This window comes from Muntiacus reevesi, chromosome 5, assembly GCF_963930625.1.
Source record: "Muntiacus reevesi chromosome 5, mMunRee1.1, whole genome shotgun sequence".
NCBI lineage: Eukaryota > Metazoa > Chordata > Mammalia > Artiodactyla > Cervidae > Muntiacus > Muntiacus reevesi.
The window spans coordinates 116,105,722-116,129,587 of NC_089253.1; the positions used below are offsets into that span (position 1 = coordinate 116,105,722).

The window sequence follows — 23,866 nt, forward strand, 5'->3', positions numbered from 1 at the left end:
TAACAAATTGCTCTGCAGATATTTACAACAGTAATAAACCACCAGGCCAGGCTTCCTCTTGCAGTTATAGATTAGGATCTCCTACCGGTCTGAGTTGGCCCCCTTGTTCCACTTTCCACTCATCTTCTCCGTCCTTCCCCCTCCAATAAAGAGAGGAAGTAAGAGATGAGGAAAGCACGTGTGTCTAACGCGCCGGTGAAACGAGTGGCTCTGGGTAACAGGGAGGCTTTGTTGTTCCAGGAAAGCGGACCGCGGTCCCCTGCATCTGGTTTCATCATTTCATGCCAAATAGATGGGGAATCAATGGAAACAGTGACAGACTTTATTTTGGGGGGGGGGGGGGCTCCAAAATCACTGCAGATGGTGACTGCAGCCTTGAAATTAAAAGACGCTTGCTCCTTGGAAGAAAAGTTATGACCAACCTGCTTTATTAAAAAGCAGAGACATTACTTTGCCAACAAAGGTTCGTCTAGTCACAGCTATGGTTCTTCAGTAGTCATGTATGGATGTGAGAGTTGGACTATAAAGAAAGCTGAGTGCCAAAGAAGTGATGATTTTGAACTGTGGTATTGAAGAAGACTCTTGAGAGTCCCTTGGACTGCAAGGAGGTCCAACCAGTCCATCCTAAAGGAAATCAGTCCTGGGTGTTCATTGGAAGGACTGATGCTGAAGCTGAAACTCCAATACTTTGGCCACCTGATGCGAAGAACTGACTCATTGGAAAAGACCCTGATGCTGGGAAGGATTGAAGGCGGGAGGAGAAGGGGACGACAGAGGATGAGATGGCTGGATGGCATCACCGACTCAATGGACATGAGTTTGGGTAAACTCCGGCAGTTGGTGATGGATAGGGAAGCCTGGCGTGCTGTGGTCCATGGGGTTGCAAAGAGTCGGACACGACTGAAGGGAACGGTCCTCCGCCTAGAACTACATTTCCCAGCAAGCCTTTCGCGGCCCCGGCGTCCGTGGGGCGCGAGGCGCACGGCCGAGTGTGGCCCCGCCTTGGTCCCGAAGCCGCTCCTCTCTCCGAACAGGTTTCGCGTCGCCGCCGAGAGTCGGTGAACCTCGGGGCCGCGGCGGCCGTTCTCGGAGAGCTGCGTCTCGCGAACTCGAGCGCGCTCAGGTGTGCCTTAGCTCCGGTCGCGGCCATGATCCGCCAGGAGCTCTCCACATCCTACCAGGAGGTACGCGCACGGCAATGGCGGGGAGGGCGCGACAGCACAGTTCGCCGCGAGGCGGAGCGGGTCTCGGGGGTCCCTGGGGTGGGGGGCGTCCGGGCGGGCAGAGCGCGCCGCCGAGGAGCGGTCGGGGGAGGGGTCCCCCAGCGTGCTGAGCTGCGGCGGAGCAGGAAGGAAGCGGGGCGCGGAGCCTCCTCTGGACGCGGCCGTCGCTGGGCCGGAGGATAGAGCGTTGGGGCCCCGGAACCGCGACCCGTGACCAGCCGGTGAATGATTAAAAGCCTCGTCCGAACCCGGCGGCAGCGCGGCCCGCCGGGCAGCACCCCGGGTCGCCTCGAGGACCGTGGGGTTCTTTGCAACAAGTGGAAGCACCCGCGCCCTTCTTCCTCCCCGGCCGGAGTAGAGGCGCGCTGGGCGGCAGCCCCCCTACACGCCCAGGGCCTCGTGGCCCCTCAGCTGCTAGCGGTAGCCATCGGCACTGCTCGTCTGAATGGCCAGCAAGCTTTGAGAATGTGCTTTCTCCCACAGAGCTGCTTCTCGCTCCGCTTCTCTCCTGCCTCACCGCCTCCCACGACTGTAACTCTCACTTTCCAGTTCTTTGTCTCTTGTTTTTGCCTGTCCTGAGCTACCGACGAGCGGTTCCAGCTCTTCCCCAGACCAGCCTCTCCTTCTGACTCCAGCTGTCCTGTTCCTCCTCGAGGGTCCCAAACCCTGGTCCTCTCCGGTCCTCTCCCCTCTCGTGCCCCTCACCGCGCCCCCCTCCCTTGGCAAGTCAGGCAGCTTACATCCTCAGGTTTGTGTCCCTGAGTCTGCCCTGATCAGCGCTCCCTGTTTGGTGTCTTCCGTGCTGTGCACATGGAAGGGTCCTACCTTGATCCTGGGCTGGTAAAGAATCCTCCTGCAATGTGGGAGACCTGGCTTCGATCCCTGGGTTGGGAAGATTCCCAGGAGGAGGGAACGACTACCCACTCCAGTATTCTGGCCTGGAGAATTCCGTGGACTGTATGGTCCATGGGGTCGCAAAGAGTCGGACATGACTGAGCGACTTTCACTTCACTACCTTGATTCCATAACATCCCTTTATACATACACCTGATGCTGGCACTGGTCTGCTCAGAACAGTCCAGACTTCTTAGCAAGCTCTGACAGCCCAGCAGCCGTATCCCGTAATCATCTCCTCACCCACCTAGGTTCTGACCACACTGGAAACTCACCGTTTCAAAATGTGTTCCTGCTATGCTTGTGCTCATGCTGCTTCTTCAAGTCCTTTGGTTAAGATTCCCTTATTTTACAACGAGGGATCTCAAATCTCACGTGCTCCATGCAGTCTCACTTTCCAGACTAGTCTGAAGTTTCTGTCAGTCTCTCTCTTGGGAGCCGCTGCTGCCTTGAGCAATACTGATCAATACTCATGTACATTTCACCCTTTGTAAGTGATACTGTGTGGAGTCTGTAAAGCAGATGGCTTTGCCCTATGGTAGAAAGGGAAGCCAAGTTGAAAACAGGTGATATATTTGCCTGCGGTTTACCATTTTTTAATGCAGGATCTGAGCTAGAATCTGACTTTGGGACAAATTTCTGTGTTTCTCCTACCATTTCCTTTATCCCAAAGGAGCCTGTTGGATTTTAGCCAGTGCTAGGGATTTTGTGGCCCCTAGATTTTATACCCGAGGCAGTGAGGGAATCCTGGGGAATGAGTTGTCTCTTTTCCTGACTCTGCAAGTTTTCAGGTTTATAGGGAATAGAGCATAATAGATAAATACTAGGACTTAAAATTTTTTTGATTTATTTATTTTTGGCTCTGCTGGGTCTTCGTTGCTGTGCATGCTTTCTCTAGTTGTGGTGAGTGTTGCAACGCACAGGCTTCTCATTTCGGGGGCTTCTCGTTGCCGAGCACAGGCTCTAGGCCGTGTGGGCTCAGTAGTTGCGGCTCCTGGGCTCTCGAGCACAGGCCTAGTCGTCGTGGTGCACGGGCTTAGTTGTTCCTTGGCATGTGGAATCTTCTCCAACCAGGGATCGTACCTGTGCATTGGCAGGTATATACTTCACCCCCGAGCCACCAGGGAACCCCCAAATACTAGGACTTTTAAGTAAAAAAGCCCGAGTTCCTATCCTGCCTTGCCTCTTGCCACTTGTGTGACTTTTGTCAAGTCACTTCTCTGAGCCTCCAGTTTATCTGTAAAATGAAGGTAATGGTAGTCCTTATCTCATGGGCTGTGAGGATTGGCTGAGTTGGTATGTGGGGTGCTTAGCTCAGTGCCTGCAGTAGTGGCCCCTTAGTGGATGTTAGTTCTTGTTAACAGGGTGTGGGCAGCTCCTGCTTCTGGGAAGCTTTGGGGTCCTGGTTTACAGGACCCTGTTCCTCATCACCTGCATGTAAACTCTACCGTCCCCTTCTCAAGCAAGGCTCCTAACACGTTTGCTAAAATAGAGACAGTTATCCTGCTTGCAGGGAAAAGGCCACGGGTGGATTCAGTTTCTGTTGCCCCATGGTGGGAGACACTGGAAGGATTCCTTCCCTTGCCTTCCTCAGTGGCCATTCTGAGGGTCCTCTCTCACCTTCAGAAGGGGGCCTCCTGACTCTCTTGCAGGCGTCATGCTGGAGAACTTGGCCAGGGTTGGACAAGGAGGTGGGTTTGTTATAGCTTTAGGTAGTCAGGAGGGGACCTGGGTTAGGGGCCTGTTAGGGTTATAGGCCAGAGAAGGCAATGGCAACCCACTCCAGTACTCGTCTGGAAAATTCCATGGATGGAGGAGCCTGGTAGGTTGCAGTCCATGGGGTCGCAAAGAGTCGGACACCACTGAGCAACTTCACTTTCACTTTTCACTTTCATGCATTGGAGAAGGAAATGGCAACCCACTCCAGTGTTCTTTCCTGGAGAATCCGATGGATGGCAGAGCCTGGTGGGCTGCCGTCTATGGGGTCGCACAGAGTCGGACACGACTGAAGTGACTTAGCAGCAGCAGCAGCAGCAGCAGCAGCAGCAGGGTTATAGGCTGAACTTGTGTGAAGCTTGGATGCTAGAGCGCTGGGCCTTTCCGGGACTTTCCCTTTGACCAGCAGGAGCCCTGGGGTCCTCTTGGTCTGTGTTCGCACTGGGGGCCTGGGTCTCCTGGTATCTTCTTTAAGCTCCTAGCCCTCTTTCACGTGTTGGTTTTCCTTTTCTTTTGGGCTTGGAAGGCTTTAAACTAGAAGTTTTCCCTGATTCTAAAAGGGCAGGTGTGGAGGAGGAGATGGAAGAGTATTAGGTACATAAGAGCTCTATTTTAGCTCAAGTCTCATAGAGATGAATTTTTAATGAAAATGTCTTGAGGGACTTCCCTAGTGGTCCAGAGGTTAAGAATCCACCTGCCAATGCAGGAGACACAGGTTCGATCCCTGGTCCAAGAGGATCCCACATGCCACGGAGCAACTAAGCTCGTGCGCTGCAACTACTGAGCCTGTGTGCCTAGAGCCTGTGATCTGGAACAAGAAAAGCCACTGCGATGAGAAGCCCACGCACCACGACTAGAGAGTAGCCCTCACTTGCTTCAACTAGAGAAAAAGCCTGAGCAGCAGTGAAGTCCCAGCATAGCCAGAAATAAATACATAAGTAAATTAATTTTTTTTTAATGAGAAAAAATATTTTTGAAAAAGAGAAAATATCTTGAGACCTTGAGTGTTGACACTGTGAACCTAAGAAAACACTGGGGAAATCTATTCCCACCCCCACCCTCCCAATCCGGGGGATTGCTGGTCTTGGTGTTTCTTGCTCTTCTCCTTGATACTGTGGAGCCTTGTCGGTTATCATCGTATCATTGTCCCCATTTGACAGGTGAGAAAACTGAGGCAGTGAGGTGGAGGTTGCCTGCTCTGAGCCTGCTCGTTAGCACCTGTCTCTGGGGTGGCCTGTCCTCCCCACTTTGTTCTGCATTTGCAGCCTGAGTTCGTGGACTTTAGCTCTGACGCCAACTTCACTGTTCCATCTTCTGCCTCAGCAGACGCTAAGCTTGCATTTCCTCCTCCTCCGGAAAGTGATTAAGAGCGTGGGTTTTGGAACTAGACTAACTTGGATCTGGCTCCTGTCTCTGTGGCCATGGAAAGTCTTGTGAGTTGAATTGTGTTCCCTGAAAAGATATGTTGACGTCCTCACCCCCAGCACCTCAGAGTGACGTTATTTGGAAAGAGGGTTATTGCAGATGTACTTAGTTAAGACGAGGTTGTACTGGAGGAAAGTGGCCCTAAATCAGCATGCTTGGTATTCTTACTAGAAGGATGACCGTGTGGAGACACAGACTCCATGTAAAGATGGAGACAGTGTGGAGAGTGGATGCGTCTACAAGCCAAGGAGCACGAGGAATTGCTGGCATTACCTGGAGCTAGAAGAGAGGCTTGGAAGAGGTTCTCTGTCACAGCCTTCAGAAGGAACCAGCCCTGCCATCACCTTGGCTTCAGCTTGTTAGCCTCCATAACTGAGGGGATAAATTCCTGTTGTTTTCAGCCAGCTAGTTTGCGGTGCTTTGTTATGGCAGCCCTGGAAGACTAACATATAAGAAGTTATTTGAAATTCCTGAGCTTCGTTGTGTTCATCTGTAGAGCTGGTATAACATTCGCTGCATCATGGACTTCCCCGGTGGCGTTAGTGGTAAAGAACCCGCCTGCCCATTCGGGAGACGTAAAGAGACACGGTTCGATCCCTGGGTCGGGAAGATCCCCTAGAAGAGGGCCTGGCAACCTAATTCAGTATTCTTGCCTGGAAAATCCCATGGACAGAGGAACTTGTCCTTGGGGTTGCAGAGAGTCAGATAGGACTGAAGCGACTTCACATGCACGCATGCACATACCCTGCAACGTATGATCTTCTATTTTTTTGGTGATAATTAAGTGAGAAGCGGCCTCTGCTTTCTTATTTTAGTCCAGAAAGGCCAAGCTGATGGAGCTGACAACTTTGTGCTCTTTGTTCCCGTCTTTAGCTGAGTGAGGAGTTGGATCAGGTGGTTGAGAACTCGGAGCAGGCGGATGAGCGGGACAAGGAGACGGTCAAAGTCCAGGGTCCAGGGATCTTGCCAGGTAAGTGGATTCAGTGCTGGGGGTGGACGTGCCCCGTGCTGAGCCCTAGCTGCCGCTGCAGGCCCCAGTCCAGCCGGACACCTGTGTCAGAGGGGCAGTCCCTGCCCCGTGTCAGATCTCCAGTATCACCCTCGTTTTGCAGCCATACATATTTAACCAGCCTCCGGACAGAGGATGTGGTCATGCCGGCATCCGCTCTTTTCTGTCCTCTGGTTTGAGCCAGATCCTGAGGCCCGGTCTTTGGATACAGTGGCAGGGACTTTGGGTCTCTGCTTTTCTGTTTCTTTTTCCCTGGGAAGCTGTTGGCAGTTGAGCCTCTGATACCTGGGTCACTTCCCAGGGTCCTCTGGGAGGTTATCTGGTAGGCTCACATCTCCAACAAGAGGCCTCTCCAGTGTCGTTGTCCCCCAGCTAGCTGGTCCCATCAGTAAGGTGGCATCCTGCAGAGCCTGGCAGTGACAACGTCTGATAACGTCCACCTCTTGTTCCTCCTGCCTACACTCTGCTCCCTGAGCTGCCATCATGTGACACTGTGCTTCTCAGACCGCTCCTTGCAGCCTCTTTTGCAGGCACCCTCCCGCTCTTGGGCATTAAATATTTGCCAGAGGCCCCTTCTTCCAGTCTCTGGTGGGTATCCTCACCCAAGCCCCCTCCCCTGCTTCAGTCACTGTTTGCTCACACGTGTCTGCGTGGTTTTATCTCTGGCCCAGAGGTACCTTTTTACATATGCTGTGTACCCTGATTCCCAGGCGATGGCTCTGCCTAGATGTCCCAAAGTTCCCCCGAACTCCACACGTCCAAAATCGACCTCATGGTTTCCCCACTGCCAGCTTGACCCTCTCCCAGTGTTTCCTGTTTCCAGGGACAATGCCAGCACCACCCAGTTGGACCCGAGAGTCATTCTTTTTTCCTTCCTTCCCCGCTTCTCCGTTTTCACTGCCCCTTGACCCTGCTGGGGTTTTACTTCAGGCCTCGCTCCGGGCTTTTTTGTTGTTTTATTCCTCTGCCTGGAGTTCTTTTCTGTCTGTCATCTAGTTAATGCATAATCATCTTTCAGCTGTCAGCTCACTTTTTTTTTTTCCTGCAAAGCCTTGTCTGACTGCCTGGCTAGATCATGTCCACTGTCGCTGGTAATCTCTGCATCTCTGGCTTGCAACTGTCGCTGATGGATGGTGTAAGAGTTTGCCTGACTGTTGGATTAATGTCTGTGTAGTCTACTAGACTCTAAACCCCACCAAGGTAGAAACCAGTCCTTTCTGCTTCCCCACTCAGCCCTGGCCGTGCGATAAGGATTTGTCGGATGAATGAGTGAGTGGAGTCCCGCCTGACTACAGCTTCTTGGGTGGATTGAGGGAGGTGGGGTTCTGCTCCTCTGGATTCCCATATTTGGAGGGGTGGGGATGGGATCGGAAATTCTGTGGCTGTGTCTAATCCTTAGAGAAGACTTCGTAGAAGGAAAGAGGCAGGAAGGGCAGATAACATTTACTGACTGCTTCCCCTGGGCCAGGCTCTGTCATCCCCATGGCCATCTCATTCTCATGACAGCCCTGTGAGGCAGTCATCCTCTTGATTCCACTTGAAATGGCTCAGGGAGGTTAAGTGCATTGTGGGAGAATCTTGAAGCTGGCCTGCAAACTGACTGCATCAGGCTCTGTCTGACCCCAGATGCTTTCTACTGCACCTGTGATGTTTTGAAAAAATAACTTACTCATCCTTCTATTAAATTCCAATGTGCTAAAGGTTGGAGCAGGACTGCCACCACTCTGACTCTGGACATTGCCTCTGAAGCCCTAATGTCCTAGGGAGAAGGTTTTGAAAGCCTTGTGTATTAGTTTCTATCTTTTCTGTAACAAATTACCACAAACTTAGTGACTTAAAACAGCTCAGATTTATTATCTGACAGTCCTGGAGGTCAGAAGTCCAAAATGAGTCTCCCTGGGCTAAAGTTAAGGTGTCAGCAGGCCTCAGTTCCTTTCTGGAGGCTCCAGAGAAGAATCTATTTTAGTGCCTTTTCCAGCGTCTCAAGGCTGCCTGCCTTCCTCAGCTCATGTCCCTTCTTCCACCTTCAGGTCTTTCTCAGATCTCCTCGTTCTGACACTGACTTCTGCCTCCCTCTTCCATGTTTAATGAGCCCTTGTGATTATACTGGACCCATCCAGGTAATCCAGAATCATTTCATTTCCCTGTTGTTGTTTTTTAATTAGTTGTCTACCTATTTTTTGTTGTGCTGGGTGTTCGTTGCTGCATGTGGACTTTCTCTAGTTGCGATGAGTAGGGGCTACTCTTTATTGCACTGACAGGCTTCTCTTTGTGGTGGCTTCTCTTGTCTTGGAGCACAGGCTCTAGGTGCATGAGCTTTCGTAGTTGGCGGCTTGCGGGCCCCAGAGCACATGGGCTTCAGTAGTTGTGGCGCACAGGCTCGGTTGCCCCAAGGCATGTGGGATCTTCCTGGACCAGGGGTTGAACCCACGTCCCCTGAAGTGGCAGGCGGACTCCTACCCACTGAATAGGAAGTCCCATTTCCCCATTTTAAGGTCAGATAATCAGCAACTATAATCCCGTCTTTGCCCTGTAACTTGACATAATTATAGGCTCCAAGCTTGAGGACATGAACACCTTTGGTGGGTCATTATTTTGCCTGCTGCGCCCTGCACGGCCCTCTTGCCCCAAGGCAGAAGAGGATGGCTGGAGGCAGCAGGAAGAGGATGGAGGCCAGACTTGGAAAGATGAAGTTTCCTGTTGTGTTTCCTTTCAGAGATAAATGCTAGGCAAATGAGGACATGGCCATGACGACCTTCAACCTTAGCAGTCTCTCCTTCTGCCTCAGATTCCTGGGGCCTCAAAGCCTGCGATCAGTCAGAGCGGGAAGCCAGCCCCCAGGCAGGCGGATTTTGGGTAGTTCGTTGGCCAGCAAGAGCCTTCCCTGCTGTTGGGGGAACTCGGCTGGATCCATGTCCTGTTTAGACCATAGACAGTCCGGTGCTCAGAAGTCCCTTTAGCCGGTCTCAGTAGTGACTTTGGTGATGTGGTGTACGACTTCCTGAGCTCGTGGAGTGCCTCTGAGTCCCCTCACAGTAATAAAACTAATGGTACTGACGACAACAGCCACGCTGGCTAGGTGCTCTCCTGCACCAGGCCTGGGTGGGGCTTTCTACATAGACTTTGTCACTACTTTATAATCCTCCTAGCCACTCTCTGAGGGAGATGTTTAGTCCCAGTTGATAGACAAACCCGGGGCAGAGAAGCACTGTGCTCCAGCTGAATGAATGGCAGGGCTCGCGATGCACCCAGACCTGTCTCTCTGAATGTACTCTGACTCTGGCTCAGTTGTTCCTGGATGAGGTGCTTTCTTGTCCCGAACTCCTGCCCATCATCCGCCAGAGTCACTCACGGACTTGGACTCCTTCATCTTTGCGCCAAATGCCAAAACCACAAAGAAGGGGCGTGAGACATGGCCTGCTTCCAGGATTTCAGGCCATGTGGAGAGAGAAGGTGGGTTACCCCGAGAAGAACTTAACCCTCCTTCTACAGAGCCTGCCCTGAACAACCGAATGGGGTGGGTTTCTCCCTGTTGCCTGCTTTCCTAGTGTTTGTTACTTTTCTTTCGTAGCACAGCTGGGAGGGCATGTTTATTGACTGTAATTCTTTAGCTGTGTCAACCCCGTGGGCCTGCCCCTGAGTTCTGTGAGGCACGGAGGTTTGTCCCCTCTCTACCCTCACTGTAATTGCAGTGCTTAGTAGCCTGGCCCTCTCGAGGAGCTCCATGTATTTCAGTACTCTGGGAGAGGGAGGTGGGGATTTAGAGCAGGAAAGCATCTTATATCCAAGCCAACTTGAATGAATGAGTGAACGAAGGCCAAAGAAATGCTGGAGACAGGGGCTTCAGGAATGAATGAACGAGGGCTGATTGGTGAAGGAAATGGGATTAATCCGAAGGAAAGGTGATGTATGGGTGGAAAAGAAGGGCTGGCCCGGGAGGAGGGGTGGCATGTGCAAACACACAGAGGTGGAGTGAAAATAGGGTGTTTCAGCACCAGTGGGAAGCAAGTGGTTGGAACAGAGGGTCGATGAGAGAAGTGGAGGGAGGTGAGGTAGGAAAGCTTGGCTGGGTCAGACTGGGGCAGGGTTTCAGCACTGGGGGGTTTTGGCTTTCTCTAGGGAGCAGCAGTACTTAAAGGAATTAGAACAGAACAGTAAGAAATGAAGTGGGCATTTAAGGAAGTTGAGTGTGCCAGGGTGTGGGGCTCGATGAAGGTGAACCAAGCCAACTGTGGAAAATTCTTAAGGAGATGAAATACCAGACCACCTGACCTGCATCCTGAGAAATCTGTATGCAGGTCAAGGAGCAACAGTTAAAACTGGACATGGAACAACAGACTGGTTCCAAATCGGGAAAGGAGTATAAGCAGGCTGTATATTGTCACTGTGCTTATTTAACTTTATGCAGAGTACATCATGAGAAACTGGGTGGGAGGAAGCACAAGCTGGAATCGAGATTGTAGGGGGAAATATCAATAACCTCAGATATGCAGGTTACACCACCCTTATGACAGAAAGTGAAGAAGAACTAAAGAGCCTCTTGATGAAAGTGAAAGAGGAGAGTGAAAAATTGGCTTAAAACTCAACATTCAAAACACTAAGATCATGGCATCCGGTCCCATCACTTCATGGCAAATAGATCAGGAAGCAATGAAAACAGTGAGAGATTTTATTTTGGGGTTCCAAAATCACTGCAGATGGCGACTGCAGCCATGAAGTTGAAAGACGCTTACTCCTTGGAAGGAAAGCTGTAACCAACCTAGACAGCATATTAAAAAGCAGAGACATTACTTTGCTAACAAAGGTCCATCTAGTCAAAGCTATGGTTTTTCCAGTAGTCATGTATGGACGTAGGAGTTGGACCACAAAGAAAGCTGAGTGCCAAAGAATTGATGCTTTAGAAGTGTGATGTTGTAGAGACTCTTGAGAGTCCCTTGGACTGCAAGGAGATCAAACTAGTCAGTTCTAAAGGAAATCGGTCCTGAATATTCATTGGAAAGACTAATGCTGATACTGAAGCTCCAATACTTTGGTCACCTGATGAAAAGAAATGACTCATTGGAAAAGACTCTGATGCTGGGAAAGATTGAAGGCAGGAGGAGAGGGGGATGACAGAGGATGAGATGGTTGGACGGCATCACTGACTCGATGGACTTGAGTTTGAGCTAGATGAGGGAGTTGATGATGGACAGGGAAGCCTGGCATGCTGCAGTCCATGATGTCTCAAAGAGATGGACACAACTGAGCAACTGAACTGAGGGCAACTGTGCCATATCAGAGGCTGGAGGCCGATATGATAGGCTGCTTTGATGTGGGGGAGAGGGAAAAGGAAGAATCAAAGAAGATTCTGAGGTTTGGAGCCAGGTGAGTGGGAGAATAATATGCAGAGATAGAGTTCAGAGGGGCAAGTGGCTGGAAGAGAAGACACAGCAAGCTTCAGTGGGTGTGGTGTCTGGGTGGAGTTGGTCCAGAGGCTGTGAGAGCTACAGGGTTGACAGGAGGGAGGTGAGGACTGGACCCTTAGTGGGAGGTTTAGGGGCCTGGTTGAAAGCCACGGACACAGAATGTGGAATAAGCAGGGAAGGGCCGTGAGGACGGGAAGGGTCCTCATTTGGAGGCCAGAAGAGGAAGTGGGCTGGAGCTCGGATTAGCGAGACAGGAAGACAGCACAGGGGTGCTGAGTGTTCAGCAGCCGAGGCTGGAGTTAAGCGCCCAGCGTTTTGGACTGTATTCCCAGTGTGACTCTGAGGGAGGTAATTCCACGCCATGATGTGGTTAAAGCCTCAGTCTATTCATTTCCTCTCTATCAGGGGAAGCACAACCGCTTATTATTCTTTTCAGAGGAAAAGATGAGACCAGACGTGCTAATTGAATAAGCAGTTTATTGTATTAGGGATGTAATCAAATCGAAGAGAACATTTGGCTAGTTAGTTCTCCAGGGAAACAACTGTATATTAATAGAACAGACAAAGATAAGCAACCAAAGAAAAATAAGGTAAATTGAACCTCATCAAAATGAAAAACTTGCACATCAAAGGATATTATCATGAAAGTGAAAAGATAGCCCCTAGGATGGAAGAAAGTTTCAAATTTTATATCTGATAAAGGACTTGTATTTAGCAATTATAAAGAACTCTTAACTCAGTAATAAAAGACAACCCAATTAAAAGTGGACAAAGGATGTGAATAATGTTTCTGTAAAGAAGGTACAGAAATGACGGATAAACACATGAATAGATGCTCAGCATTGTTAGTCTTTGGGAAATGCAAATCTAAACCACAATGAGGTGTAATTTCATACTTACCAGGATGACTACAATCAAAAAGACAATGATAAGCAAGTTTTGGTGAGGATGTAGAGAGATTAGAAACCCCAGACGTTGCTGATGGGAATGTATTAATAAAATGGTGCAGCTACTGTGGAAAATAGTCTGGCAGTTCCTCAAAAGGTTAAATATAGAGTTACCATATGACCCAGTGGTTCCACTCTTAGTTATATATCCAAGGGAAATGAAAACTGTGTGTCCACACAAAAACTTGTAAAGAATGTTTATAGCAGGATCAAAGTAGACAAAAAGTAGAAACAACAGAAATGTCCATCCACTGATGAATGGGTAAATAAAATGCTGTGTTCACACAATGGAATATTATTGTGCAATTAATAGGAATGAAGAACTGATACATGCTACAACATGGATGAATCTTCAAAACATTAAAGTCACACAAAAGGTCACATATAGTATGATTCCGTTTATGAGACTTGCCTGAAATAGGTAAGTCCATAGAAACAGAAAGTAGACTGTTGGTTGCCAGGGACTAAGAGAAAGATGGAGTGACTGCCAGTGGGTATAGAGTTTCTTTTTGGGTAATGACAGTGTTCTGTAATTAGATAGTGGTTGTGACTGTACACTTTGTGAATATTTTAAAAACTACTAAATATATTCACTTTATAAAGGTCTATTTTATGGTATGTAATTATATCTCAAAAAAAAAAATGAAATTAAAACAACAAACCCGTCACATCACTAAAAAGAAGAAAAGGATAAACAAAGAATTCATTTCTTCTTTGCAATCTGAATGCATCTTAGCCCAGTGCTGTCTGCAAGGTAGAGTTTTGCAGGGTTATGGTAGTCAGCCAGTTTCCTTTCCTGTGAATAAAGGTCTCACAATGTTTTCAGAAATTGAGTTGCTCATCACACATCTTAATGGACTGACTTACCAATACATTCTGGGGCACGATTGGTTTTTGAAACAATTATGTTATGGGTTTTACAAAACTCATAAATTACTTTGCTCAAGAAAGTCTTGTGCATTCTTTTTGTCTTTCTACTACTTTGAGTTTGCATATATATAAAGGATGTATGGGTTTCCCAGGTGGTGCTAATGGGAAAGAACTGGCCTGCCACTGCAGGAGACATAAGAGGCATGGGGTCAATCCTTGGGTCAGGAAGAGCCCCTGGAGGAGGGCATGGCAATCCACTCCATATTCTTGCCTGGAGAACCCCACAGGAGGAGGAGCCAGGCAGGCTACAGTCCGTAGCATCATAGAGTTGGGCATGACTGAAGCGACTTAGCACAGGCACAGGTACTTTTAACAAGCACTCATCCAACTTGCCACAGAAGAGCCAGCGTTTGGTTTTTCTGACTGAAGAGTACATGGGACATTTTATCAAATATCTAGCACCTTTTTAAAAATAATGGTAAAATGTAGAAATACTTTTAGCATTCAGTTAGTTCAGTTCAGTTACTCCGTCGTGTCCGACTCTTTGCCACGCCATGGACTGGAGCACGCCAAGCTTCCCTGTCCATCAGCAGCTCCCAGAGCTTGCTCAGACTCTTGTCCATTGAGTCGGTGATGCCATCCAACCATCTCATCCTCTGTTGTCCCCTTCTTCTCCCGCCTTCAATCTTTCCCAGCATCAGGCTCTTTTCTGATGAGTCAGTTCTTCTCATCAGGTGGCCAAAGTATTGGAGCTTCAGCATCAGTCCTTCCAATGAATATTCAGGACTGATTTCCTTTAGGATGGACTGGTTGGATCTCCTTGCAGTCCAAGGGAATCTCAAGAGCCTTCAAGACCACACTTCAAAAGCATCAATTCTTCAGCACTCAGCTTTCTTTATGGTCCAACTCTCACATCCATACATGACTACTGGAAAAACAATAGCTTTGACTATGCGGACCTTTGTTGGCCAAAGTAATGTCTCTGCTTTTTAAGATGCTGTCTAGGTTAGTCATAACTTTTCTTCCAAGGAGCAAGCTTGTTTTAATTTCATGGCTGAAGTCACCATCTGCACTGATTTTGGAGCCCAAGAAAATAGTCTGTCACTGTTTCCACTGTTTCCCCATCTATTTTCCATGAGGTGATGGGACCGGATGCCATGATCTTAGTTTTCTGAATGTTGAGTTTTAAGCCAGCTTTTTCACTCTCCTCTTTCACCTTCATCAAGAGTGACTTCATCACTTTCACTTTATCACTTTCATCAAGAGGAACTTTAGTTCTTCTTCGCTTTTCTGCCATAAGGGTGGTATCATCTGTATATCTGAGGTTGTTGATATTTTCCGTGGCAATCTTGATTCCAGCTTGTGCTTCACCCAGCCTGGCATTTTGTATGATATACTCTGCATGTAAGTTAAATAAGCAGAGTGACAGTACACAGCCTTAATGTACTCCTTCCCCAATTTGGAACCAGTCCATTGTTTCATGTCTGGTTCTAACTGTTGCTTCTTGACCTGCTTACAGATTCCTCAGGAGGCATTGAAGTGTCACATATAGCATGTGTGGATGATGAACAATTCTACGGTTTTTTTAATTACATTACATGCCAATTTGTGGATCAGTGAAAGCCCTGTAAAGAAGCTAAATTTGGAGTCTAGGAGTCAGTATTCCAGGACCTTCATTCGATGACCATTGCTGACTGTGGGGCCAGGATCATTGCACAAGGAGTGGAGTTGGACCACATGGCCTTTTAGGTCCCTAACAACTCTTAAAAGGTTCTGTTCAGATGTTAGGCACGAATTGAGTCTTTCAGAGTCCCTTCACTTTCATCTTGTGAGCTTAGGATGTAGCACCCTGATGCCTGTGGCCACTGCAGTTACGAGCCACTCAGACAGTGCATGCGCTTTCACCTGCTTTGTCCTGAAGTGGACCTGTGGTCCCACATGGACCCTCGGGGCTGGGAGTGCCTTCCAAGCAAAACAGCTGCGGGCGGGTCCCTGTGCACAGACCGCCCTGCTTCTGGTGACCGATCAGGGATCAGCACCGACCGAAAGGAAGCCATCTGCAGCTGAGTGTGAGGACGGGCTCTGTCTCGTGACGTGCCTCATGGGGAACCCTGTCCCATATGGGATACTCACCAGAAGATCTGAATGCGAGACTCAGAGAAAGACTTTGAGAGTAAGGTGGAGCAGAGTTAGGAGAGCGACAGGGCGAGAAGGCAGGTGGCAGAGCTGTGAGGGAGCGGAAAATGGCACAGTCCTGGTAACAATGAGCAGCAGAAGTAGAGGCAACGCAAGTTGCAAACGTGAGTTGCTTTAATTCCTTTTGGAGGACTGGAGTTGCTCTGTACCTTGGCTTCACTCTCAGCTACCCAGGGGGTTTCCTGGGGGCTTCCTGCTTCCTCTTAAACATCCATTATCTACAGTAACCTGTTCTTCACGACCTGAAGGAACCACACAAGCACTTCTGCGGACTGGCATCCTGTCAAGGGAGAGTTTTAAACTTTGTCATTACTAGTAGGGCACACCAACTGGTTTATAGTTTTACCTGCCTGAAAAGTACTGACTGACCAGTTGAGAGGCAGCTAAGTTAGCACTGCAGAACTTAGTTCATCTGGTTTTTTTTGGCTGTTCATCCGTTTAACAGACATGAAAACATTACATGCCTACTATGTGAAAGACTATTCTGTCCCACCTCCATTTTATCTTCATGTATTTTTTCTCGTTAATTATTATGAGATTATTGTTTTATGGTCTTCATCTTTGTTATCTTCATCACTGAGGGCTTCATTTTTTGAGGGGTAGTGGGTACATTCTCTCCAGTAATAGTAACTCATTGGGCAGGTGCTCTGTCATGCATTTTACAACAATCTCTCATTTGCTTCTCTCAGACATCCTAGAAAACGGAAATGATTTCCTTTTCACATGAAGCAAGTGATCCGTAGGAGCGTCAGATAGCTTGCTTTGGGTCACAGAGCAGTTATAGTAGCAGAGCTGGGTTTGCAGCCCATGCTCCTACTGTTCCACTGGGCTAGAGATCTGGTCTTCCAATGCACAAAACATATGAATAGTGAACACCAGATTATATCTTCCTCAGAATCCTCCTGGTGCTTTAGTCCCAGAGCTGATGCAGGCTCCTCCACAAAGCCTCTGCTGACCTCTGCGCTTCCCCCTGACTCCCCTTCATCCCTCTGAGGAAAGAAATCTCACATCTTACATCTTCACAGCCTTCGGAGTTCTGTAGCACTTGTAGCACAGACCGCCAGTCCTCCTCTCTTGGTTTCCTCTCTCGGAACCTCCCTGAAGCACGTAGTGCAAAATGTTGCACGCAGAGTTGGTGCTCACTGTTTGTAGATGAGAAGTGAATGATTTCCTTCTTTCTGACCACCTGGGATCCTCTGTAGTTCTGTGCTCCTTGCTTTTGTGCCTTTTAAATAGAAAATGAGATAGTTACGAGCAGATACTCTTGTGTCTTTGTATTTGAAGTCCATCTCTTAATTACAGCATTTGGTTGGGTCTTATATTTAATCCAGACTGATAGTCTCTGCCTTTTCATTGGTGTCTAGTCTGTTTACTGTAAGTGTTGATACGGTTGCATTTGGTTCTACCATTTTATTGTTCTCTATTTGTCTCACATGTTTGTTGTTTCTCTGTTGCTTCTTTCCTGAAAGTTAGAAAATTTGCAGTATTATTGTATAATTTTTGCCTTAGATAGCCTTAAATTTTTAAAATTATTTAAATAGCTTTATATTTACCCACATATTTAACATTTCCAGGGATATTTGTTCCTTCTTATACATCTGAAAGTTACCATCTAGTGTCATTTCAGAGTTTTCTTTAGCATACATTTCAGTGCAGATCTGTTAGTAACAAATTCTCTCTGCTTTTGTGTTTGAAAATACTTTAATATCCCCTTCATTTTTAAAGGTCAGTTTGGTGGAATTTAAGAATTCTGAGTTGATGGAATTTTTTTTCTTTCAGTACTTCAAAGATGTTCCATTGTCTTTCAGTGGTAGTAGGGTTAGTTGCTCAGTCGTGTCTGACTCTCTGCGACCCCGTGGACTGTAGCCCACGAGGCTCCTCTGTCCATGGGGTTCTCCAGACAACAGTACTGGAGTGGGTTGCCATTTCCTTCTACAGGGGATCTTCCCTATCCAGGGATCGAATCCAGGGATCGAATCCAGGTGTCCTGCATCACAGGCAGATTCTTTACCATCTGGGCTACACGGAAGCCCCCATTGTCTTTTGGCCTTCATTATGTGTGATCAAAAATTAACCTGTTGTTAGATGTAATTTCCTGTGTGTAATATGTGCCCCCCCCTCCTTTTTTCCCTGAGTGCCTTCAAGATTTTTGCATTGGCAGTTTCAGTATGATTTCCCTAGAAGTGGTTTATTACTTATCCTGCTTGGCGTGTATTGGGCTTCTTGAATCTATAAATTGATGTTTTTTCCTCCAAATTTTGGGAAATTTGGGCCGTTCTTTTTTCAGATATTTTTTGCGATCTGTTTTCTCTCTCCAGTTGCCCTTTGTCAGATGCTAGATGTTGTCCCACAGTTATCTAGGCTCTGTTACCTTTTTCTTCAGTTTTTGTTGGATTGGATAATTTCTGTTCACTGGCTTTTTGTCTTTCCTGACATCTTTTGCTGTTAAAGACTACACAGTTGAGTGTTTAATTTTATTTATTTTTCTTTTCAGCTCTAGAATTGGTTCTTTTTTTATAGTTTCTGTATTTTCCCTCTGTTCATTCCTTATCCATACATTTTCTTTTAAGTCCTTTAGGCGCTGTAAAATTCCTGTCTGCTAATTGCAACATTTGGGGTCATTTTAGTGCTACCTTGTATATACTGCTTTTTTCCTTGAACCTGGGTCACATTTTCTTGTTTGTTTGCACGTCTGATGATTTATTTTGTTGAACACTAGACATTTTCAGTAGAAGTTCTGAATTCTCTTATGATCCTGTGAAGAATTTTTTTTTTTTAGCAAGTAGATAAAATAGCAAGACTCAAGTTCTAATCTCCTATATTCCTTGCATGAAGAGCAGCTGAAATCTATTGTCAATCTTGCAGTTTCCAGCTGCTGTTTTTTCTGGCCCTCCTGGAGTCTTCCACCAAGAACTGGAGCATGTTTTGTTTGCAGGTTTGGGAGTTCATTCCCCCATGTGGCTGCCTCCCTGTCGGAGTTTTCCCCTGACTTTCTGGCTGCTTCCCCAGCCTTGAGCTTTGTCCACTGTCACCCCGCACCACACCTTGTGGAGACTGTTCAGTGCAAGTTTACCAGATGCAGTTTTTTACCAAAAGAGGTAGTTTCAGCTTGCTTTTGATCATTTTCCAGTGCCTTCAAATAATTTTAAATTATTTTGTCCAGGTTTGTAATTGCGTTCTGTAGAAGGGTGGTGTGACCACGCAGCCTTTTGTCGCTGTTGGAAGCCAGAAGCCAAGCACGTAGCTTCTGGGGCTTCCATTCTGAGCCCCGTTCCTCCTCAGCCTTGTGCTCAGCGGCTGGGGAGGAGACAGGCCTTTTCCTCAGGGAGCCCGCGGTTCCAGGAGCACCGAGGGAGTGTCTCAGCTCAGCCTGTCCTAGGCAGGTGCCTCAGGCTGGTGGCTGAAGCAGCAGAAACGTTTTTCTCAGTCAGGGAGGCTCAGGCTCAGGGTCCGGCGCCAGCTGTCTGGAGTCTCCGAGGCCGCTTTCCTTTGGCGCTGGCTGCGCGTTCTCATGTGTGACTCCTCTGTGTCAGCTCCCTCTGCTCGCTCAGAGTGTGGTTCGTTTACTGCGTTTTGTTAGTTTCAGTTGTACGGCAGAGTGAATTAGTTACGCATGTGTGTTCCTTTTCCGCTGCTTTCCCAGTGTGGGTTATTGCATGATGCTGAGTACAGTTCCCTCTGCTTGCAGTAGGCCCTGTTGTTGCCCTGTTCTTAAACCGTAGTGTGTATATGTTAACCCCACATCCCTAATCTCTCTCCCCACACTCCCTCCTGCTACCCCCTTTGGTATGAATTTGTTTTCTAAGTGTGTGAGTCTATTTCTGTTTTGTGAAGGATCATAAGAGAATTCAGAACTTCTACTGAAAATGTCTAGTGTTCAACAAAATAAATCATCAGACGTGCAAACAAACAAGAAAATGTGACCCAGGTTCAAGGAAAAAAGCAGTATATACAAGGTAGCACTAAAATGACCCCAAATGTTGCAATTAGCAGACAGGAATTTTACAGCGCCTAAAGGACTTAAAAGAAAATGTATGGATAAGGAATGAACAGAGGGAAAATACAGAAACTATAAAAAAAGAACCAATTCTAGGGCATTTGTATCATTTGTATCTATTCTGTTTTGTATCTAGGGCATTTGTATCATTTTTTTAGATTCCACGTATAAATGATATCTTGTGATTGTCTTTCTCCGTCTGACTGATTTCACTTCATCTGGTCATCTGTGTGTTCATCCATGTTGCTGGAAATGGCGTTATTTCATCCTTTATAATGGATGAGCGGCGTTCCATTGTGTGTGTGTACCACATCTTTATCCACGCACCTGTTGCTGGATACTTAGGTTGCTTCCGTGTCTTGGCTGTTACAAACAGTGCTGCAGTGAACGTTGGGGTGCGTGTTATCTTTTCGAATCAGAGTTTTCTCCAGATACAGGCCCAGGAGTAGGATTGCAGGATCATGGAGAATTCTGTTTTTAGTTTTCTAGGGACGCTCCGTAGTGTTCTCCATGGTGGCTGCACCAGCTTACATTGCTACCAGTCGTGTAGGCCCTCCCTCTTCTCCACACCCTCTCCAGCATTTATTATTTGTAGGCCTCTTACAGTGATGGTCATTCTCTATGGGTGTGAGGTGATTTTGTCATTGTGATTTGATTTGTGTTTCTCTAATAGTTAGCGATATTGAACATCTTTTCATGTGCCTTTTGGCCATCTGTACGTCGTCTTTGGGAAAAATGTCTGTTTAGGTCTTTTGCCCATTTTTTGTTTGGATTGTTTTTTGCTTTTTTATATTAAACTGTATAAGCTATTTGTGTGTTTTGGAAATTAATCCCTTATCAGTCTTGTAGTTTGAAAATATTTTCTCCTATACCATAAGCTTGTCTTTTTTGTTTTTAAGCTTTTAAGTTTAATTCAGTTCCATTTGTTTACTTTCGTTTTTATCTTCATTACTTTAGAAGGTGGATTCAAAAAAATATTGCTGTGATTTATGTCGAAGAGTGTTCTGCCTATGTTTTCCTCTGGAAGTTTTATAGTATTTGGTCTTACGTTTAGGTTTTTAATCCATTTTGAGTTTATTTTTGTGTATGTTGTTAGAGAATGTTCTGATTTTATTCTTTCACACGTAGTTGTCCAGTTTTCCCAACACCGCTTACTGAAGAGACTTTCTTTTTTCCTTTGTATATTCTTGCCTCCTTTGTCATGGATTAATTAGCCACGAGTGTGTGGGTTTATTTCTGGGCTTGATATTCTGTTCTTTTGACCTGTGTTTCTGTATTTGTGCCCATACCATACTGTTTTGATTACCTTGTAGCATAGTCTCATGTTACTAGGAAAGATTGAAGAAGGGAGGAGAAGGGGACAACAGAGGATGAGATGGTTGGATGGCATCACCGACTCAATGGACATGAGTTTGAGTAAACTCCGGGAGTTGGTGATGGACAGGGAGGCCAGTCCATGGGGTCGCAAAGAGTCGTACATGACTGAGCGACTGAACTGAACTGAAAGTCTCAAGTCAGGGAGCATGATTCCTTCAGCTCTGTTCTTCTTTTTCAAGATTGTTTTGACTGTTAGGGTGTTTTGTATGTCCATACAAATTGAAAATGTTTTGTTCTCGTTCTGTGAAAAATGCCACTGGGCTCCTCCTCTTCTTTATAGACACTCGTTCTATTGGATTAGGGCCCATCCTTATGACCTTCTTTAACTTCCTTACCTCCTTAACTGCCCTGCTCCAAATACTGTCACCCTGGGGGTTGGGGCTTCACCTTAGGACTTTTGGGGAGGGGATGGCCTCAGGACACATGCCGTCATTCACCGTTTAGTTACAGAAGGCCCGCTGTATTCCAGGTACCGCATGAAGGACTGGGGGTGCAGTGTGGACAAGAATGGCCCCGTGTCCGCCCTCATGGAGCTCATAGCCTGGGGGGATAAAAAGACATGTAGACGGTGACATTGCAGAGTGATGACCGGGGCGACAGGGTGTCCTGGGAGCACCGAGGAAGGGCTGCTGCAGTCAAGTTATGGGGTCAGGGGAGGCTTCCTTGAGGACATGCCTTTCTAAACTGAAACCTGAAGGATGAGTTAGGAGGCAGACGTTGGGAGAACAGTGCTTCCAGGCCAGGCTTGGGGTGAGAGGGCCTTCAGGGCAGAGGAGGGCACACTGATACAGCTCGTCAGGGGCGGGCAACGCCCACGCTGGGTTGGAAGCGTCTCTTGGGGGAGTCTCCTCCAGCTCAGGGTCCCCGTCCTGGCACAGCAGGAGTGTGGTGTGTGTTGACGGGTGCCAGGTGTTGGGCTTTGGGGTGGGGGGAGGTAAGGTGTGCAGACAGCCTTGCCTCTGGGGTGAAGCAGGTCAGGGTCCTGGAGATGACCTCTGGGTCATGTGTGTGTCATTGTCGGTCAGCCCTGGACAGCGAGTCGGCCTCCAGCAGCATCCGTTTCAGCAAGGCCTGCCTGAAGAACGTCTTCTCAGTCCTGCTCATCTTCATCTACCTGCTGCTCATGGCCGTGGCCGTCTTCCTGGTCTACCAGACCATCATGGACTTCCGCGAGAAGCTCAAGCACCCTGTCATGTCGGTGTCTTACAAGGAGGTGGAGCGCTACGACGCCCCAGGTAGAGCCTGCCCCGGGACAGGCATCAGGTCCCGGGCAGCGACTTCTCAATACCCGCTGAGCTACCGTTGCATTCCTGGCATAGTGCCAGGCACCACGGGCAGGGCAGGGAGTCCCAGCACAGTCTGGGTTGATACCCAGCCAGAGGGTCGTGTGCCGAGGAGGCAGGCAGACTGAGCCTGGAGTGCTGGCTGCAGGGCTGGAGTGGGCACCGAAGGCTTCGTTCACAGCGGGATTTTAGCTGGGCTTTGGCTAATGGAAGAGTTTCTCTGGGAGGTGGGTCTGTAGGAGCAGAGGTGAGCTTAGGGAGACAGGGCTTCTCTGGGGAGGTGAGTCTAGCCTGGCTGGAGCCGGGGCCAGTGATGCCGGGAAGTGGGAGTTCCGGGGGTTGGGGGAGGCGCGGCCATTCGGGGGTGGCTGGGGCCTGCCTGGAGAGGGGCGCCATCTCTGCCAAAGAGGGGACTGTCTGCTCCAGGGCGGCGGTGCTGGTACTGGGCTCTGGCAGCGTGGTGTGAACGGGGTGTGGGGTGGGTGGGGAGGGCTTGAGCTCTGGGGGCTCGGACTCTGCCCACCCGGCCTCTGCCCGCACCCTGTGCCCACAGGACACCCCCGAGTGACCCTCCGGATGGACTGCTCACAGCGCAGAGCCGGAGTCTCGGGTCGCGGCGCCTTCGCCCGTTTTGTGATTGCCCCCCTTGCTGTGTGTCCGCCTTGGCCTCCGTCTGGGGGTTTTACTCTGGCCCCTTTTCCACTCCCTGGTCTGGCGGGTTTCATCTGGTCCCTCTGCCTCTCTGACGCTGCCGGTGTCCGGGGTCCACGTGCAGCTCTCGGTGAGGTTAGAGCAGCTGCCATCCTTGGAGCTTGGAGCGAGGTGCCTTGGCTGGGGAAGGGGAGGGGCTTGGAGGTGTGACTTGCACACTTGGGAGCTCCCAGCTGGAGCAGGAGATGAGAGACGGGGAGACCTGGGGAGTCCCACCGCCAAGGGCCGCCTGGTGAGCCTGCAGGCGGGGGGCAGTCCCGGGGGCCTGGCCTCCCGGCTAGGTCTCGAGGCCCCCTGGGAGCACGTGGAACGGGGCTCTGAATGGGGTGGGTGTTGATGTAGACACCGGGGAGGCTGCGTCCCCGGCCAGGAGAGGGGCTAACTGAGAAGGCCCCGGCTGCCTCCGTGAGAGCGGGGCTTTCTGAGGGCAGGGCGTGGGGCTCCCCACCCTCTGTAAACAGCCTCTTCTTCTTCCTCCTCTGCAGTCACCCTGGGAGTCCTGGACTCAGGTGATTGACGAGCGTGAAAAAGTGCGTGTGCCGTGGTTTTAGGGTGTGCTCACTTCCCCCTGTCCCCCTCCAGGCATCGCCCTGTATCCCGGTCAGGCCCAGCTGCTCAGCTGTAAGCATTATTACGAGGTCATCCCGCCTCTGAGGAGCCCCGGGCAGCCTGGAGATGTGAACTGCACCACGCAGAGGGTCAGCTACACGGACCCCTTCTCCAGTCAGACCCTGGTAACGCTCGTCTCCCGGGCCGGGGCTGGGCGGAGGGCTCCGTCAGCGGCTTCCCTGAGGGTCCCCGCCTCCTCTCTGC

The 23,866-nt window shown here is 48.8% G+C and overlaps 1 protein-coding gene across 3 annotated transcripts in view; it reads left to right on the forward strand.

The window, feature by feature from the left end:
* Positions 1-995: 995 nt before the first annotated feature.
* The window catches only part of PACC1 (proton activated chloride channel 1), a 31,957-nt gene continuing 9,086 nt past the window's right edge, over positions 996-23,866 (forward strand). The window contains exons 1-4 of one of the 3 annotated variants that reach the window (XM_065936249.1): positions 996-1,184; positions 6,132-6,228; positions 22,085-22,294; positions 23,636-23,787. In XM_065936249.1, coding sequence (XP_065792321.1) covers positions 1,149-1,184; positions 6,132-6,228; positions 22,085-22,294; positions 23,636-23,787 — 495 coding nt within the window. In that variant the 5' untranslated portion in view covers positions 996-1,148. Of the gene's footprint in view, positions 1,185-6,131; positions 6,229-8,366; positions 8,388-9,579; positions 9,721-22,084; positions 22,295-23,635; positions 23,788-23,866 lie in introns of those variants that run through there. The other 2 variants (XM_065936251.1, XM_065936250.1) reach the window with 2 other exon arrangements.